Source organism: Oncorhynchus gorbuscha, linkage group LG18 (assembly GCF_021184085.1).
Source record: "Oncorhynchus gorbuscha isolate QuinsamMale2020 ecotype Even-year linkage group LG18, OgorEven_v1.0, whole genome shotgun sequence".
Classification (NCBI taxonomy): Eukaryota; Metazoa; Chordata; class Actinopteri; order Salmoniformes; family Salmonidae; genus Oncorhynchus; species Oncorhynchus gorbuscha.
Window position 1 is genome coordinate 74,788,623 of NC_060190.1, and position 18,248 is coordinate 74,806,870.

At 42.0% G+C, this 18,248-nt stretch overlaps 2 protein-coding genes across 2 annotated transcripts in view; both read left to right on the forward strand.

The window, feature by feature from the left end:
- Window positions 1–280: 280 nt before the first annotated feature.
- Window positions 281–7,854, forward strand: LOC124004209 (biogenesis of lysosome-related organelles complex 1 subunit 1-like). The gene is made up of 4 exons (XM_046312973.1): window positions 281–516; window positions 1,262–1,334; window positions 5,089–5,222; window positions 7,799–7,854. Exons 1-4 carry the CDS (start codon window positions 456–458, stop codon window positions 7,852–7,854), a joined length of 324 nt encoding a protein of 107 aa, XP_046168929.1. The 5' UTR covers window positions 281–455.
- A 5,077-nt stretch (window positions 7,855–12,931) lies between these two features.
- Window positions 12,932–18,248, forward strand: part of LOC124003926 (retinol dehydrogenase 7-like) — an 8,627-nt gene continuing 3,310 nt past the window's right edge. The window contains exons 1-5 of the mRNA XM_046312576.1: window positions 12,932–13,045; window positions 16,100–16,187; window positions 16,436–16,474; window positions 16,737–17,059; window positions 17,537–17,795. Of these exons, the coding sequence (XP_046168532.1) occupies window positions 16,162–16,187; window positions 16,436–16,474; window positions 16,737–17,059; window positions 17,537–17,795 (647 nt within the window). The 5' untranslated portion in view covers window positions 12,932–13,045; window positions 16,100–16,161. The remainder of the gene's footprint in view (window positions 13,046–16,099; window positions 16,188–16,435; window positions 16,475–16,736; window positions 17,060–17,536; window positions 17,796–18,248) is intronic.

The window sequence follows — 18,248 nt, forward strand, 5'->3', positions numbered from 1 at the left end:
AGCAAATAGATGTTGTGGTGGCAGCTGCAGAGAAGTATTTGGGTATTTGGGTTTACGATATTTGACATTGGAAGAGTTACAGGGTTTGTTGAGTGGTGGTGTTTTTCTCTTTCCCCGTTTTTTGTTATGACAAAGTACAATGGATTTATATTATAGTCCAGTTGGTGGCAGTAATGCAACATATTTGATGCCAACCGCCGTTAAACTCCAAAGAAGAAGTAAAAACGGATCTGAAGTCAATATCGCGTTATTTTGACCTAATTCAACGTTTCTACTTCGGAATGGAAAGCTGATCCTATATATTTGCCTACGAGAAACGCCATTGGTCCTTCATTACGTGGTCTGGTGTGACAACAGCTGTAAATCCTACCAGCTCTCATGTCCCTGCTAGATAAATGAAAATACATTACACAATTAAATTAAGGTAGTGAAAAAATAAAGTTAAAGAAAAAAACATGCTTTCTCGTTTATTGAAGGAGCATCATGCAAAGCAAAACGAGAGAAAAGAACTCCAAGGTAATGTGTTGCTGCAGCTGGATATTATGCTTTAAAAAAACACCAATAACATTAGCTAGAAAATATAGTTAGCTGCAACAATGAGGTTCTAGTTAGTTGAACTTAGAACAACTGTTTGAAATGCATGAGTCGAGCAAATGATCAATTTCGTGACGATAACTAGATGTATAGTTAATTAGCTCTGGTCTCTTCGTGCTACAACAACTCACACTGACGCCCAGGACCAAGCAGAATAGCCCCTGGAATCGACTTTAAACCGCATATATATATATATATATATATATATATGGTTATATGCAGTACATTTACTCCAGTGGTTACTCAAGTTTGGGCGAATATAGGCAATTGAGCTAAATGGACGACGGTACCGTTCTTGACTTGATGGCTATAACATAGCTACGTTATGCCTTTCCACCATGCCATGATGGGTGGGGTGTATTCATCCCGGTGGGCGGCTACCTACATGTGTCCAAATAACTACAAACTCTAGTTTTGCGCCGTTTGGTTATTAAACGGTAAACGTTTTCTGTAAGTGCATTCATTACGCATATTTTGCAAACAGAAACGGTTTAGTGCAAAAACTAATTAACGTTTTGCAACGAAAATGAGTGTCTATTGATGAAATTCAGGTAGGATCCCTCCCTGTTTTGTTCCGTTGTGGTCGATTTGCTTCTATTTGGTTGTTAAAACGGTTTCCGTTGCAAGATGTCATGAATACACTCCTGTTTTCTTCTGCCCTGCTCAGAGAGACGCAGACGAGAGGCAATTGCAGCTGCCACCTGTCTAACAGAAGCCTTGGTGGATCACCTTAATGTTGGGTATGTGAATATATAGCTAGTAGCTAGTTTGTGGTGTTTACCCAGTAGCGACCTATACAATTTAACCAGGTAAGTTCTCATTTACAACTGCGACCTGGCCAAGATAAAGCATAGCAGTGTGAACAGACAGCAACACAGAGTTACACATGGAGTAAACAACAAAACAGAGTTACACATGGAGTAAACAACAACACAGAGTTACACATGGAGTAAACAACAACACAGAGTTACACATGGAGTAAACAACAACACAGAGTTACACATGGAGTAAACAACAACAACACAGAGTTACACATGGAGTAAACAACAACAACACAGAGTTACACATGGAGTAAACAACAACAACACAGAGTTACACATGGAGTAAACAACAACAACACAGAGTTACACATGGAGTAAACAACAACAACACAGAGTTACACATGGAGTAAACAACAACAACACAGAGTTACACATGGAGTAAACAACAACAACGCAGAGTTACACATGGAGTAAACAACAACAACGCAGAGTTACACATGGAGTAAACAACAACAACGCAGAGTTACACATGGAGTAAACAACAACAACAGAGTTACACATGGAGTAAACAACAACAACACAGAGTTACACATGGAGTAAACAACAACAACACAGAGTTACACATGGAGTAAACAACAACAACACAGAGTTACACATGGAGTAAACAACAACAACACAGTTACACATGGAGTAAACAATAAACAAGTCAATAACACAGTATTATTTATATTTTTTATAAGTAAAATAAAAAATAGTATATACATTGTGTGCAAAAGGCATGAGGAGGTAGGCGAATAATTACAATTTAGCGGATTAACACTGGAGTGATAAATGATCAGGTACTATGTGCAGGTAGAGATATTGGTGTAAATAAATAAAAACAGTATGGGGATGAGGTAGGTAAAATTGGGTCGGCTATTTACCAATAGACTATGTACAGCTGCAGCGATCGGTTAGCTGCTCAGATAGCTGATGTTTAAAGTTGGTGAGGGAGATAAAAGTCTATTTTTTCAAGATTTAAGTTTTCGCTCTCAAATGTATTTATATATAAAAAAAACAAATTAAAAAATTTGATGCTGTTGTAAGACCACAATAATGTTTAAACTGCATCAGAAGACAGTTTTAGGTATGGGATTATTTTTTAAATTTGATTTTGGTGTAGTTACCCTTTAACGGAAGTGTGCACCAGGAAGAGACAGTTGTTTGGTTAAGCGCTGTTACTGTAGCACTCGTGTGATTGCAGAGTTTGCAAAACAAATAGCCACTGGATTGATGCAAATAATCACGATATTATTCTGCCACGGTAGGTATATAGGCTACTTTGTAGTTAACATTTTTATTTGATAAGGTTTTTGGTAAGGCCTTTCCACCTCTACCAGAATAATGTTATCATTAGCTTCATAGCTAACGGTTACGCAAAGTGTAGACATTCGCACCGCACACACCCACTCAGACAGGCATTCCTGTGCTGTTTCAGAAAGTTGCATGAAAATACAAACCACTGATGCGTTTTGGCAAATTTGAATGAATTTTGTAATGAATTCTGTTCAATATATTTTACATTTCTAAACAAGTTCAATATATAGTTGAATTACTTTTTTAAATGTCTCCGTCCGAGACAGTTTTTATTTTTTATAGGGACCTACCCCTGTTTTTATGTACCAATCTTGTCATTTTGGTTCAAATCATTCAGCTGTTCAACTCGGTCAAATTCAGATCAAATTTGTTGACACGTGACAAAGTTAGGCCTGTTTTATAACCTGCGTTGGAAATGTTTAGCTATTTGAGCTGTACCCTTGCATCATTTTGGCAAATGCCATAACAACACCTACAGGTGTGATCTGGGATTTCTATTGGACAAGCTGCCTATCTTCATACAAAGCAATCCTTGATTTTATAACGGAAAATTCCCCATATATAAAAATACAAATAAATCCTTGACCCCCAAAAAATATGAAGATTTCAATGGAGAATCTGAATTGAGTTGTTAGTTCAGGACTAGGCATCATCTGTGCCCAGGAAACCCCCTATCAGTGTGCTTATTAGCCTTCAATCACTGTGTTAACCAAAGATAACATGTGACTCCACAGCACAGTGTACATACACACTGGTAATATTTAGTACAAAAGTTAATTCAAATCAAATTGTATTTGTCACATGCGCCGAATACAACAGGTGTTGTAGACCTTACAGTGAAATGCTGAATACAACAGGTGTAGTAGACCTTACAGTGAAATGCTGAATACAACAGGTGTAGTAGACCTTACAGTGAAATGCTGAATACAACAGGTGTAGTAGACCTTACAGTGAAATGCTGAATACAACAGGTGTAGTAGACCTTGCAGTGAAATGCTGAATACAACAGGTGTAGTAGACCTTACAGTGAAATGCTGAATACAACAGGTGTAGTAGACCTTACAGTGAAATGCTGAATACAACAGGTGTTGTAGACCTTACAGTGAAATGCTGAATACAACAGGTGTAGTAGACCTTACAGTGAAATGCTGAATACAACAGGTGTAGTAGACCTTACAGTGAAATGCTGAATACAACAGGTGTAGTAGACCTCACAGTGAAATGCTGAATTACAACAGGTGTAGTAGACCTTACAGTGAAATGCTGAATACAACAGGTGTAGTAGACCTTACAGTGAAATGCAGAATACAACAGGTGTAGTAGACCTTACAGTGAAATGCCGAATACAACAGGTGTAGTAGACCTTACAGTGAAATGCTGAATACAACAGGTGTAGTAGACCTCACAGTGAAATGCTGAATACAACAGGTGTAGTAGACCTCACAGTGAAATGCTGAATACAACAGGTGTAGTAGACCTTACAGTGAAATGCTGAATACAACAGGTGTAGTAGACCTCATAGTGAAATGCCGAATACAACAGGTGTAGTAGACCTCACAGTGAAATGCTGAATACAACAGGTGTAGTAGACCTTACAGTGAAATGCTTACTTACAAGCCCTTATTAACCAACAATGCAGTTTTAAGAAAATATTTACGAAATAATTTTTATAAAAAGTATAACAATAAAAATAACAATAATGAGGCTATATACAGGGGGTATAGGTACATGTAGGTAGGGGTAAAGTGACTACGCATAGATAAACAGTGAGTAGCAGCACAAAAACAAACCGTGTAAATAGTCTGGGTGGTCATTTGATTACTTGTTCAGCAGTCTTATGCCTTGGGTGTAGAAGCTGTTTAAGGAACCGTTTGGACCTAGACTCGGCCCTCCGGTACCGCTTGCCGTGCGGTCGCAGAGAGAACAGTCTGACTTGGGTGGCTGGAGTCTTTGGCAATTTTTTGGGGGGCCTTCCTTTGACACCGCCTGGTATAGAGTTCCTGGATGGCAGGAAGTTTGATTTGGTGGCGGCAACAAAGTAAAGCACCATATGAATACAGTTGGACTTGACGACCGATGTTGCACCACTACATTCAATTGCAGTTAACAAAGAGTATAAAGTCAAGTGTAGAAACCAACTTTTTTTTTGTTGTTGTTGAGATTATGGATTTCATGAGGACATTTCATAAATCACTACTTCCTGTCTAATTTCTCTTCAGTATCCAATAGAATGTCTTTGCACATACGATGTCATCAGTTCAACCTCCTTATTGATTTGTTAGAAGTTGCTTAGGCCTACATCCTTATGTCAAATCGTCTGATGGCCGTGTCTCTTTTTAAATGTTGTTATACTCATCTTCCAGTTGTTTCGTTCCAGGGTGGCCCAGGCGTACGTGAACCAGAGGAAGCTGGACCACGAGGTGAAGACGCTACAGGTGCAGGCCGGCCAGTTCTCCAAGCAGACCTCTCAGTGGATCAGTATGGTGGAAGGCTTTAACCAAGCCCTGAAGGTATACAGACACTGTACAGTATGGTCTTAGATTAGTAGCTATTTCCCCCTAAATCCTTTTATGTTTGAATGATAGCAGGCCTCAAAATGACCCCCACCCCCCCATGAGTGTTTCAAACCTGAAGAGGGGTACGATATAAGTTTCCTTTGGGATCAGAACAAATTGGTATCTTTTCATCGCCAGAGGCCTCGATGTTAGTTTACTTTTCAACCTGGTTTTAATGTAATGTTAAACCCTGCCACAATCCCAGCCAGGCAAACATGTTCAATAGGTTCAAGAGCATTTTAGTTAAACACAGTGTGTGATACTTAACATTTAGTAAGCCTCAAGCTCATCAGAGAAATATGTATCACTGACTCCCGACAGATGGTGAGCTACTGTTTTTTTTTACGTAACCAAGGCTCACACTCCGCTTTAAGCCAATCTCTGCCTGTGTTAACCTTTGACTCCAGTCGATGACTAAGGTATGGAGGGAAATCCAAACCCTTGTTGTTGAACATCAAACACCATATTCCCTCTCTCGGTCTGTCTGTCAGAAACAGACCGAGATCTTCCAGGAAGCTGTATTAGAGGTAAGGAATGTGACCAGTACAGTCACATACCTTGACTTGGTCGGGAAGAAAAGAGGGTGAGCGAGAGAGTAAAGTTGATATGTTTTGGTATTAATCCTGAAGTCTTTTGACTCTCCCCTACGTCAATCTAAGTAACATTTAATTTAAAAATCCCCATCAAAATACGTGTTTAAGGTAGAGGGGCAGCAGGGTAGCCTAGTGGTCAGAGCGTTGGACTAGGAACCGGAAGGTTGCAAGTTCAAATCCTCGAGCTGACAAGGTACAAATCTGTTGTTCTGCCCCTGAACAGGCAGTTAACCCACTGTTCCTAGGCCGTCATTGAAAATAAGAATTTGTTCTTAACTGACTTGCCTAGTTCAATGAAGGTAAAAGAAGTTAAAAAAAATTATAAAAAGATATCATGGCCTATTTCGCCTTCCGGATCTGCAGTGGAAGATGGCCGAGCTACAGCGCCGTATGAGCGCCGTATGTCCGAACATGAGACATCCTGGAAAACTATGGAAAAGAGAGAGACTCTCACGAACACAATGGTTTTCCGTTTTGCCCTTACAACCCCCACAAGTGTCACGGGACTCGTCTAAAGTCTGCACAGACCATCTAACAGTCTGTAGTGTCCGAACCATTTTTAGCTACAAACTACTATGGAAAGGAGAGACTCTCAAGAAGTCGCTCTGGATAAGAGCGTCTGCTAAATTACTTAAATGTAAATGTAAATGTAAACACGATGGTGACCCATACAAACATATGGAGGTCGTTTTGTGGAAACGAGAAATATGTCCCCCCCCTCAAAAAAATAAACAATATTTCCTGAACTTTCTTATATCTCCTCTCTCAGAAAACATATTCCTTATGATCTAGACATGTTTTTATTTGTATGTTTTATACAGTGCGTTTGTATGGGCTATAGTAGCAAAAGCTCCCCCCCCTTGTCATAAAGTTGATAATGTCCCCCCCTTGTCATAAAGTTGATAATGTCCCCCCTTGTCATAAAGTTGATAATGCCCCCCCCCCTTGTCATAAAGTTGATAATGTCCCCCCTTGTCATAAAGTTGATAATGCCCCCCTTGTCATAAAGTTGGTAATGCCCCCCTTGTCATAAAGTTGATAATCCCCCCCCTTGTCATAAAGTTGATAATGCCCCCCTTGTCATAAAGTTGGTAATGCCCCCCTTGTCATAAAGTTGATAATGCCCCCCTTGTCATAAAGTTGGTAATGGCCCCCCTTGTCATAAAGTTGGTAATGTCCCCCCTTGTCATAAAGTTGGTAATGGTCCCCCCTTGTCATAAAGTTGATAATGCCCCCCTTGTCATAAAGTTGGTAATGCCCCCCTTGTCATAAAGTTGGTAATGCCCCCCCCTTGTCATAAAGTTGGTAATGTCCCCCCCCTGTCATAAAGTTGGTAATGGTTCCCCCTTGTCATAAAGTTGGTAATGGCTCCCCCCTTGTCATAAAGTTGGTAATGCCCCCTTGTCATAAAGTTGATAATGCCCCCCCCTTGTCATAAAGTTGATAATGCCCCCCTTGTCATAAAGTTGATAATGCCCCCTTGTCATAAAGTTGATAATGTAGGCCCTTATTTGTCATAAAGTTGAGCCTTTAACCTTTTTGTCATAAAGTTGATGCAGCATTGAGGTGGACATGAGAACCATCGCCCCCTTGTCATAAAGTTGATCATGAACCATAACCCCCTTGCTTCATAAAGTTGCTTCATAATGTCCCCCCTGATTGTCATAAAGTTGATAATGTAGCCCCCCTTGTCATAAAGTTGATAATGTAGCCCCCCCTAGTCATAAAGTTGATAATGCCCCCCCAGTTATAAAGTTGATCAGTAGCCTGTAGCCCCCCTTGTAGGATAGGAAGTAGCCTGCAACACTTGTGTAGTCTTTCAACATGCTTCAGTAGCTAGCCTGCAGCTATTCAGTAGCTGAGCTTACTGACCCCTTTAATAAAGCAGCCCTGAAAAGCCTTTAACTTTTTAATGTTTTTGTTTTGAACAGGACAAATAAAATTGGTGATGTGGAGAACTGGTCTGCAAAAATATATTGTCTGTCTAAGCATTGAGGTGGATAATAATGAGAACCATTGCCTTTGTGAACAGCTCTGGAGTACGCATATTTATCTAATCCATTGTATGGGGCAGCTCAAAGGTCATCAGCCTCTTCAGTTAGATACTCTGAACCATAACCTGGAACTAGGATAGCCAGTCGCTAGCTTCAGTAGCCTGATAGCCTGCCGCTAGCTTCAGTAGCCTGATAGCCTGCAGCTGCTTCAGTAGCCTGATAGCCTGCAGCTAGCTTCAGTAGCCTGATAGCCTGCCGCTAGCTTCAGTAGCCTGATAGCCTGCCGCTAGCTTCAGTAGCCTGATAGCCTGAAAAACCGCTAGCTTCAGTAGCCTGATAGCCTGCCGCTAGCTTCAGTAGCCTGATAGCCTGCCGCTCAAAGCTTCAGTAGCCTGATAAAGCCTGCCGTATTAGCTTCAGTAGCCTGAGGTTGTTTCAGCCTGCCGCTAGCTTCAGTAGCTGAACGCTTTTACTGTGAGAGTGGTTGACTGTGTGGTTACCACGGATACCAGGATTTTTTTTTTTTTTAGTAACGACTTTCAAAAGCTGATGAACCATCTGAAAAGTTGATTCAAGGCTTCAGTAATGACTAAGGCTTTAAGGCTTGCCCAGTGTTCACATGCAAGTGACACATTGTGTTACAGTAGGAACAGTATGTCTGTGGACAAATAAACCATTTTTAACAGAGAGCCAATGACCCATCTACAACGTTGTTTTGTCCACGACTCTTTAATTGTTAAAGGTCTGTACCAAAAATATATTGTCTGTCATGGAAATATCGAGAACTAATTGTCCACAGACCAGGTATAATGGGCAACAACTTCAGATGGGTTCCATGTGAATTTAGCAGCACTCATAATAATGATTTGGCTGTTTGTCCAAACATTGTTTTCCTTTGTGAATCAATCTGGAAGTAGGAGAACAAGACTTGGGAAGCATATTTATCTAATCCATTGTATGGGCAATGCAATGTTTTTACACATCTTCTTTGGCAAAGGTCAATAGTTCAGATTGGTTTTAGTCAAGGTTCTCTCTCTCTGGGGTACCAGTTAGTCATTCTCTGAAGTTATTCCATTTTCCTATTCCCATGAGGATGAATAGGATGTTGAAAATGTGGATTAGCTAGACAGAGAGACGTTGGAACAAAAGAGGTCTGTTTGTGAAATAGTACCATGGAGAAATAGGATTTATTGGCTTGTAATTGGTCGCCTGTTTGAGAGCAGAAGGAGAGACTTGTCTGGTAACTGCCATCTCTCCTGGATGACTCATTCAGAAACTACGTAGTCTGGTTAAACCAGACTGCCAAGGACAGCACGTTCAAGAGTTTTGGAGAGAAAAGAAAGAAGGGATACTGGTCTGTAATTGTTGACGACACGTTTTTTCACCAGTGACCTCCTGGATGACTAAAACTACGATAGTTAAACCAGACTGAACGACACGTTCACCAGTGACCTCCGTCTGGGGTTCAACAGGGTCTCAGAACCCTGTTTTTAATAAAAAGATCGGATGTTAAGTCTCTTGCTTCATTGCAAAAACCTTTTGGGTCAATTAATCAAAGAGCTTCCTAGGGTTCTCTCTCTCACTGTGTAGTTTGTAGCAGCCTGAGTGCCAGTCAGTTTCTGCTATCGTGCCCCGACTCATTGTCACGCCGGGAGGGGAAACACATTTAACCGCAGGAGAATGGCGTTTGACGGAGGGAGCAGAAAGGATCTCGGGAATCGGGATACCATATAGGGGCGTGGGAGGTGTTGTCAAATGCTTGTAGTTTTTAACTCTTGTTTTGATGTGACGTTTGCCTCTTGTATTCTTGAATAAAGACATTTTTAGAGTCATGGTGGTCGTTTTGTATTATTTTTGGACTGATGGAAATCCAGCTGAGAGAACAAAGGTAAAACAATGGAGGTTGTTTCATCACACGGAGCACTAGAGCTCAATCAGTTTCTGTAGCTCAGACTGGTAGAGCATGGCGCTTGTAACAGTTCCAGACCTGGGTTCGATCCCTGGGACCACCCATACGTAGAATGTATGCACAGGGACATGACTGTAAGTCGCTTTGCAAAGGAGATGGAAAAAGTGGCGTCTGTTCTAAATGGCATTTATTATTATTATAATCACATTCCTGTTTAGTAACCACTAATCAAGTCGTTCATAAGTTTCTGACAACATCACGACAGTTTGGGTCATTGCATTAAAAGAACAAATTAATCTAAAATACACAATCAAACCCGTAGGTGATGAACACAGATATAACAGAGATGGTCCACTCGCTGAATAAGTGTGAGTTATTATATATGATTGAGTAGGCTTAGACCTGCTGAAGGTCTGTTGGCTAGTAGCAGAGTCACCAGTCAAAGAGGAAAGGAGGTGCTTTGGAAATTTTCTCATTTAAACAACAACACAATTATTGACCTTATGTACAAAGACAGTGGTTTAAATGGCGTTCATGTGGACAAGGAGATGATTGTGGACCACAGGAAAAGGAGGACCGAGCACGCCCCCATTCTCATCGACGGGAGCTGTAGTGGAGCAGGTTTTAGAGCTTCAAGTTCCTTGGCGTCCACATCACTAATAAACTAACGTGGTCCAAACACACCAAGACAGCTGTGAAGAGGGCACGACAAAACCTGTTGCCCCTCAGCAGACTGAAAAGATTTGGCATGGGTCCTCAGATCCTTAAAAGGTTCCTCAGCTGCACCATCGAGAGCATCACCCACTGGTTGCATCACTGCCAAGTATGGCAAAAAAAACAGTCTCAATGTCAACAGTGAAGAAGCGACTCTGGGATGCTGGCCTAGGCAGAGTTGGCCAATAAAAGATTAAGATGGGCAAAATAACACAGACACTGGACAGAGGAACTCTGCCTAGAAGTCCAGCATCCCGGAGTCGCCTCTTCACTGCTGACGTTGAGACTGGTGTTGTGTGGGTACTATTTAATGAAGCTGCCAGTTGAGGACTTGTGAGGCGTCTGTTTCTCAAACTAGACAATCTAATGTACTTGTCCTCTTTCTCAGTTGTGCACCGGGGCCTCCCACTCCTCGTTCTAGAATACTAGATACTGGCAAATACATAACCTGAAAGGCCACTCAGCAAGGAAGGAGCCACTGCTCCAAAACCGCCATAAAAAAAGCCAGACTACGGTTTGCATCTGCACATGGGGACAAAGATGGTACTTTTTTGGAGAAATGTCCTCTTGTCTGATGAAACAAAAAAAAGTACTGACCATCGTTATGTTTGGAGAAAAAGGGGGGGAGGCTTGCAAGCCAAAGAACACATTCCAACTGTGAAGAACGGGGGTGGCAGCATCATGTTGTGGGGTGCTTTGCTGCAGGAGAGACTGGTGCCCCTGACAAAATAGATGGCATCATGAGGAAGGAAAATGATGTGGATATATTGAAGCAACATCTCAAGACATCAGTCAGCAAGTGGGACTTACAAATGGACAATGACCACAAGCAGACTTCCAAAATTGTGGCAAAATGGCTTAAGGTCAACAAAGTCAAGTTGTTGGAGTGGCCATCACAAAGCCCTGACCTCAATCCTGTAGAAAATTTGTGGGCAGAACTGAAAAAGTGTGTGAGCAAGGAGGCCTATAAACCTGACTCAGTTACACCAGCTCTGTCAGGAGAAATGGGTCAAAATTCACCCAGCTTATTGTGGGAAGCTTGTGGAAGGCTACCTGAAACTTTTGACCCAAGTTAAACAATTTAAAGGCAATGCTACCAAATACTGATTGAATGTAAGTAAACTTCTGACCCACTGGGAATGTGATGAAAGAAAATAAAAGCTTAAATAAATCATTATCTCTACTATTATTCTGACATTTCACATTCTTAAAATAAAGTGGTGATCCGAACTGCCCTAAAACAGGGAATTTTTACTCAAATTAAATGTTAGGAATTGTGATAAACTGAGTTTAAATGTATTTGGCTAAAGGTGTATGTAAACTTCCGACTTCAACTGTACATACTGACATGTCTTGACTTTTTGAAATCAACTGATATCTTTTTTTTTAATCTGAAAGATTTTACTGGTACCATAAATTGCTGGTCCTTCCACATAATCCCTTTTATTTGTGGAAGTAACCGAAAGGTTGCAAGATCGAATCCCCGAGCTGACAAGGTACAAATCTGTCGTCATGTCCCTGAACAAGGCAGTTAACCCACTGTTCCTAGGCCGTCATTGAAAATAAGAATTTGGTCTTAACTGACTTGCCTAGTTAAATCAAGATACCTCGGCAAGTCAGTTAAGACCAAATTCTTATTTTCAATGACGGCCTAGGAATAGTGGGTTAACTGCCTTGTTCATGGGCAGGACCACAGATTTGTACTTTGTCAGCTCGGGGATTCGATCTTGCAACCTTTCGGTTACTAGTCAAACGCGTTAATCACTAGGCTACCTGCCGTCCCTCTTGTCCACCTCCCTTAATTCCCAACCCACACACTCCATGTACACACACTCACAAATAAACCCCTCCACACACTCCACGTACACACACTCACAAATAAACCCCTCCACACACTCCACGTACACACACTCACAAATAAACCCCTCCACACACTCCACGTACACACACTCACAAATAAACCCCTCCACACACTCCACGTATACGCACTCACAAATAAACCCCTCCACACACTCCACGTACACACACTCACAAATAAACCCCTCCACACACTCCACGTACACACACTCACAAATAAACCACTCCACGTACACACACTCACAAATAAACCCCTCCACAGACTCCACGTACACACACTCACAAATAAACCCCTCCACACACTCCACGTACACACACTCACAAATAAACCACTCCACGTACACACACTCACAAATAAACCCCTCCACAGACTCCACGTACACACACTCACAAATAAACCCCTCCACACACTCCACGTACACACACTCACAAATAAACCCCTCCACACACTCTACGTACACACACTCACAAATAAACCCCTCCACACACTCTACGTACACACACTCACAAATAAACCCCTCCACACACTCCACGTACACACAGCTTTCAGATTACACATTGCACATTGTCTTAAAGGATCAACTAGGGGGGATAAAGCCCTTTCTCTGCCAGTCACTCACAGTGACACAACACCTACTGGCTGCAGGGACCGGATTGTTACGGTCAGAGAGTAAAGAGGCAGACCTGTGGACCAGTAAACCACTGATAACAGGTATGTTGGCATTTTTAATTTGAGGTAAAAGGTAGGTTGACTTTTTAAATTGAACAATACATAATTGTATAATTACAACTGAATACTTAAACAGAAATATTGTATTGAGTACATTTTTGTGAAGTGATTCGTGTAAAGTGGTACCCAATCATTTAAACTCAGAAGTATTACTAGATATTTACAGGGTGGCATCGCTGGTTCTGGTGCATGACATGTAGTCAATTGTATTTTTAAAAATATTTTATTTTATTAAATTATTACGTCATATTATACTAAATGCTCCGGGTGTACTAAGCCTTCGCACAGATTTGTATGTTATTATCCCGAGGGGAAAGGATCATGTAGATAAAGGACAAGAGTAAATGAGGACATTTTCATGTGCTCAGATTTATGTCCTTTATTCCCCCTTCAAACAAAGAGGCGCACGTGAGTTACTGTCCTCTAACCATCACACTACTGTCCTTTAACCGTCACACTACTGTCCTCTAACCGTCCCACTACTGTCCTCTAACCATCACACTACTGTCCTTTAACCATCACACTACTGTCCTTTAACCGTCACACTACTGTCCTCTAACCGTCACACTACTATCCTCTAACCGTCACACTACTGTCTTCTAACCATCACACTACTGTCCTCTGACCGTCACACTACTGTCCTCTAACTGTCACACTACTGTCCTCTAACCATCACACTACTGTCTTCTAACCATCACACTACTGTCTTCTAACCATCACACTACTGTCCTCTAACCATCACACTACTGTCCTCTAACCATCACACTACTGTCTTCTAACCATCACACTACTGTCTTCTAACCATCACACTACTGTCCTCTAACCATCACACTACTGTCCTCTAACCATCACATTACTGTCCTCTAACCGTCACACAACTGTCCTCTAACCATCACACTACTGTCCTCTAACCATCACACTACTGTCCTCTAACCATCACACTACTGTCCTCTAACCATCACACTACTGTCCTCTAACCATCACACTACTGTCCTCTAACCATCACACTACTGTCCTCTAACCATCACACTACTGTCCTCTAACCATCACACTACTGTCTTCTAACCATCACACTACTGTCTTCTAACCATCACACTACTGTCTTCTAACCATCACACTACTGTCTTCTAACCATCACACTACTGTCTTCTAACCATCACACTACTGTCTTCTAACCATCACACTACTGTCCTCTAACCATCACACTACTGTCCTCTAACCATCACACTACTGTCCTCTAACCATCACACTACTGTCCTCTAACCATCACACTACTGTCTTCTAACCATCACACTACTGTCTTCTAACCATCACACTACTGTCCTCTAACCGTCACACTACTGTCCTCTAACCATCACACTACTGTCCTCTAACCATCACACTACTGTCCTCTAACCATCACACTACTGTCCTCTAACCATCACACTACTGTCCTCTAACCATCACACTACTGTCCTCTAACCATCACACTACTGTCCTCTAACCATCACACTACTGTCCTCTAACCATCACACTACTGTCTTCTAACCATCACACTACTGTCTTCTAACCATCACACTACTGTCTTCTAACCATCACACTACTGTCTTCTAACCATCACACTACTGTCCTCTAACCATCACACTACTGTCCTCTAACCATCACACTACTGTCCTCTAACCATCACACTACTGTCCTCTAACCATCACACTACTGTCCTCTAACCATCACACTACTGTCCTCTAACCATCACACTACTGTCTTCTAACCATCACACTACTGTCTTCTAACCATCACACTACTGTCCTCTAACCATCACACTACTGTCCTCTAACCATCACACTACTGTCCTCTAACCGTCACACTACTGTCCTCTAACCATCACACTACTGTCCTCTAACCGTCACACTACTGTCCTCTAACCATCACACTACTGTCCTCTAACCGTCACACTACTGTCCTCTAACCGTCACACTACTGTCCTCTAACCATCACACTACTGTCCTCTAACCGTCACACTACTGTCCTCTAACCTCACACTACTGTCCAACCCCTAGCCTAATCAACCTGTCCTCTAACCATCACACTACTGTTTCTAAATGATGAGAGTCTTACTGAGAGTCTTGACCAGAGACATTGTTGTTTTTGTTTGTTGCTACATACCAAATCGAGGCCCTGCCCTATAAACCCCTATCCTCGTCCCAATGCCTCTTGTGTTTCATAAGATCTTTAAGAGCCTTATCCCAAGATTCCTCATGTGCTCTGACGAAACCAGCTGCCCACATTATGCATGTCATTCTCTAAATACCTCACTGGAAAGCCCCAAAACACGTGTTTTAAGACTCCAGATTAATTTGATCCTTGTCACAATAGAACACCCTATAAAGTAGACTCCACATAATTGACAATTGTTATTTTTGGACTTTCACTGCGTGGTGTTTTGGGGTTGAGTCATTTCACTGGGTGGTGTTTTGGGGTTGAGTCATTTCACTGAACACCCTGTGGTGACTCCACATAATTGACAATTGTTATTTTTGCACTTTCACTGCGTGGTGTTTTGGGGTTGAGTCATTTCACTGGGTGGTGTTTTGGGGTTGAGTCATTTCACTGGGTGGTGTTTTGGGGTTGAGTCATTTCACTGTGTGGTGTTTTGGGGTTGAGTCATTTCACTGGGTGGTGTTTTGTGATTGAGTCATTTCACTGGGTGGTGTTTTGGGGTTGAGTCATTTCACTGGGTGGTGTTTTGTGATTGAGTCATTTCACTGGGTGGTGTTTTGGGGTTGAGTCATTTCACTGGGTGGTGTTTTGGGATTGAGTCCTTTCATTGAGGCCTGTATCTTGCTGTATCTTACAATGAACACTCTACCAACTTTACTTACTTAAAATTCCTTTTTGTCTCATTTACTTTGTCCCGGTGAACTACTTACAACAATATATACAGAAGTAGCAGCTGATCAGCAGATAATGTCACGACAGGACACATACTGCAACAGGTTTCCACCAAATAGGTCTTGCTCAGGTAGTGTTGATAACATTTGTAATTTGTGTTTTGTCCAGGCTTCACAGGGATTCATTTTTTTACACCTCCATAAAATCCCTTCTCAGAACTCATTGTGGATATGGATTCTGTGTACCAGTATTTAGGGTGAGATCTATTGTGTTCCTTTAACTCTTATAATGTTCTTTATGAAATAATCCTATGTGAATCTGAATGAAAACACCCCCTCACTTTCCTATCAAAGTCATAATAATGACATAATATTGGCATGACATTCTGTCAATGTCATATTTCAACATACCTGACTTTGAACATCAATGGATTTGTTTTGTTTAATTTGCAAAAACAAAAAACGTCGGCCAACAAGCACAATTTTCTGTCTCGTTCTAACCTAGATATCCAGCACAAGCCAACGACGATTCAGGGACTTCAAGGTTTGGTTTGTTTCAAGTTTGTTGAAAATTCAATTGATGTTAACGTTAGGTCTTTGCCTGGTGGGATAAAAAAAAAAAAAAGCCCATCTGGCAAAAAACAACAACATTGAACTCAAATTCTATCAGCGTCATATTTCACCCTACCTACCACCCTCACTGTTCCTAGGCCGTCATTGAAAATAAGAATTTGTTCTTAACTGACTTGCCTAGTTAAATAAAGGTAAAATAAATAAAAAACGGTGCCCTTCTTTCCCCCCGGCAGGGATAATATATGGCTGTACGGCGTGGGTACCTTCGTGGTTCTGTGGACCCTCGGCTGGCTGTACAGAGACAGTCTGGAGATAGAGGATATCAAGGAGAAGTATGTGTTTGTGACGGGCTGTGACTCTGGCTTCGGGAACTTGCTGTGTAAGAGGCTGGACCGACGGGGGTTCAGAGTGATAGCTGGGTGTCTCACAGACAAAGGGGCTGATGATTTGAAGAGGGCGACTGGGCCGCACCTGAAGACGGTTCTCCTAGACGTGACGAGCACCGCCAGTATACAGAAAGCTATGGAGTACACCAAGCAGGAGGTTGGAGATAACGGTGAGAGACCCATTTGGAGTGGGTATTTCCCTGACTATGTTCCCGGTTAGTAAAAACTCTGGTAACCTACCCTGGCCTAGTCAGAGTCAAGAAAAGCACATGATGGGCCTAGTCGTTACTCAAACAGCAGTTATGGCAAACAAAACAGATGCACTTTACTAGAAGTACACAGTGGAATCAAAGGTACGGAACATCTCTGACTTGTCCTCTCTCTCTCTCTCTCTCTCTCTCTCTCTCTCTCTCTCTCTCTCTCTCTCTCTCTCCCTCCCTCCACCTCTCTCCCTCCCTCCACCTCTCTCTCTCCCTCCACCTCTCTCCATCTCCCTCCACCTCTCCCTCTTTCTCTCTTCCTCCACCTCTCTCCCTCCTCCCTCCCTCCACATCTCTCTCTCTCTCTCTCTCTCTCTCTCTCTCTCTCTCTCTCTCTCTCTCTCTCTCTCTCTCTCTCTCTCTCTCTCTCTCTCTTTCTCCCACAAGGACTGTGGGGCATCGTGAACAATGCGGGGCGCTCCCTGCCCATGGGTCCCTCAGAGTGGATGAGGCTGGAGGACTATACCAGTACCCTGAAGGTCAACATGACGGGGGTGATAGAGATGACCCTCACCTTCCTGCCCCTCATCAAACAGGCCCAGGGGAGGATTGTTAATGTAGCATCAGTACTGGGTAGAGTGGCAGCTAACGGAGGTGGTTACTGCATCTCTAAGTTCGCTGTGGAGTCTTTCTCAGACTGCCTCAGGTAGGTTACTGCTGTTAGTCTGTTATTTTCTATTTCATCTCTTTTAATCTCTTTTAGCCCACATTGGGGGGCTTATTTTCCAAGAGTCCAATAGTCTTGGGTTGTATTCATTACTGCACAACGTGGCAAAACATTTTGCAACGAAAACATGTTTTTATTGGTCAAGTTCAGGTAGTCCCTCCCTGTTGCGGGCAGTTTGCTTCTGTTTGGTTCCTAGTGTAAAACACACCAGGTACTGTGACTACAACACATCTACAGTAGGCAAGTCACTAAGTTCAATACAATAAACACTCATTGACCTGCTTCTGACTGCATAGAAGTTCCTCAGTATAATACTTCCCTTTCATCTGTAGTCTGTCACTTTACTGTCATCAATTACTTATATTTTAAACTATAGGTAATGTTTCTATGGAGATATGTGAACTGAGAGTGTTTTTAGAGAATGCATGTCCA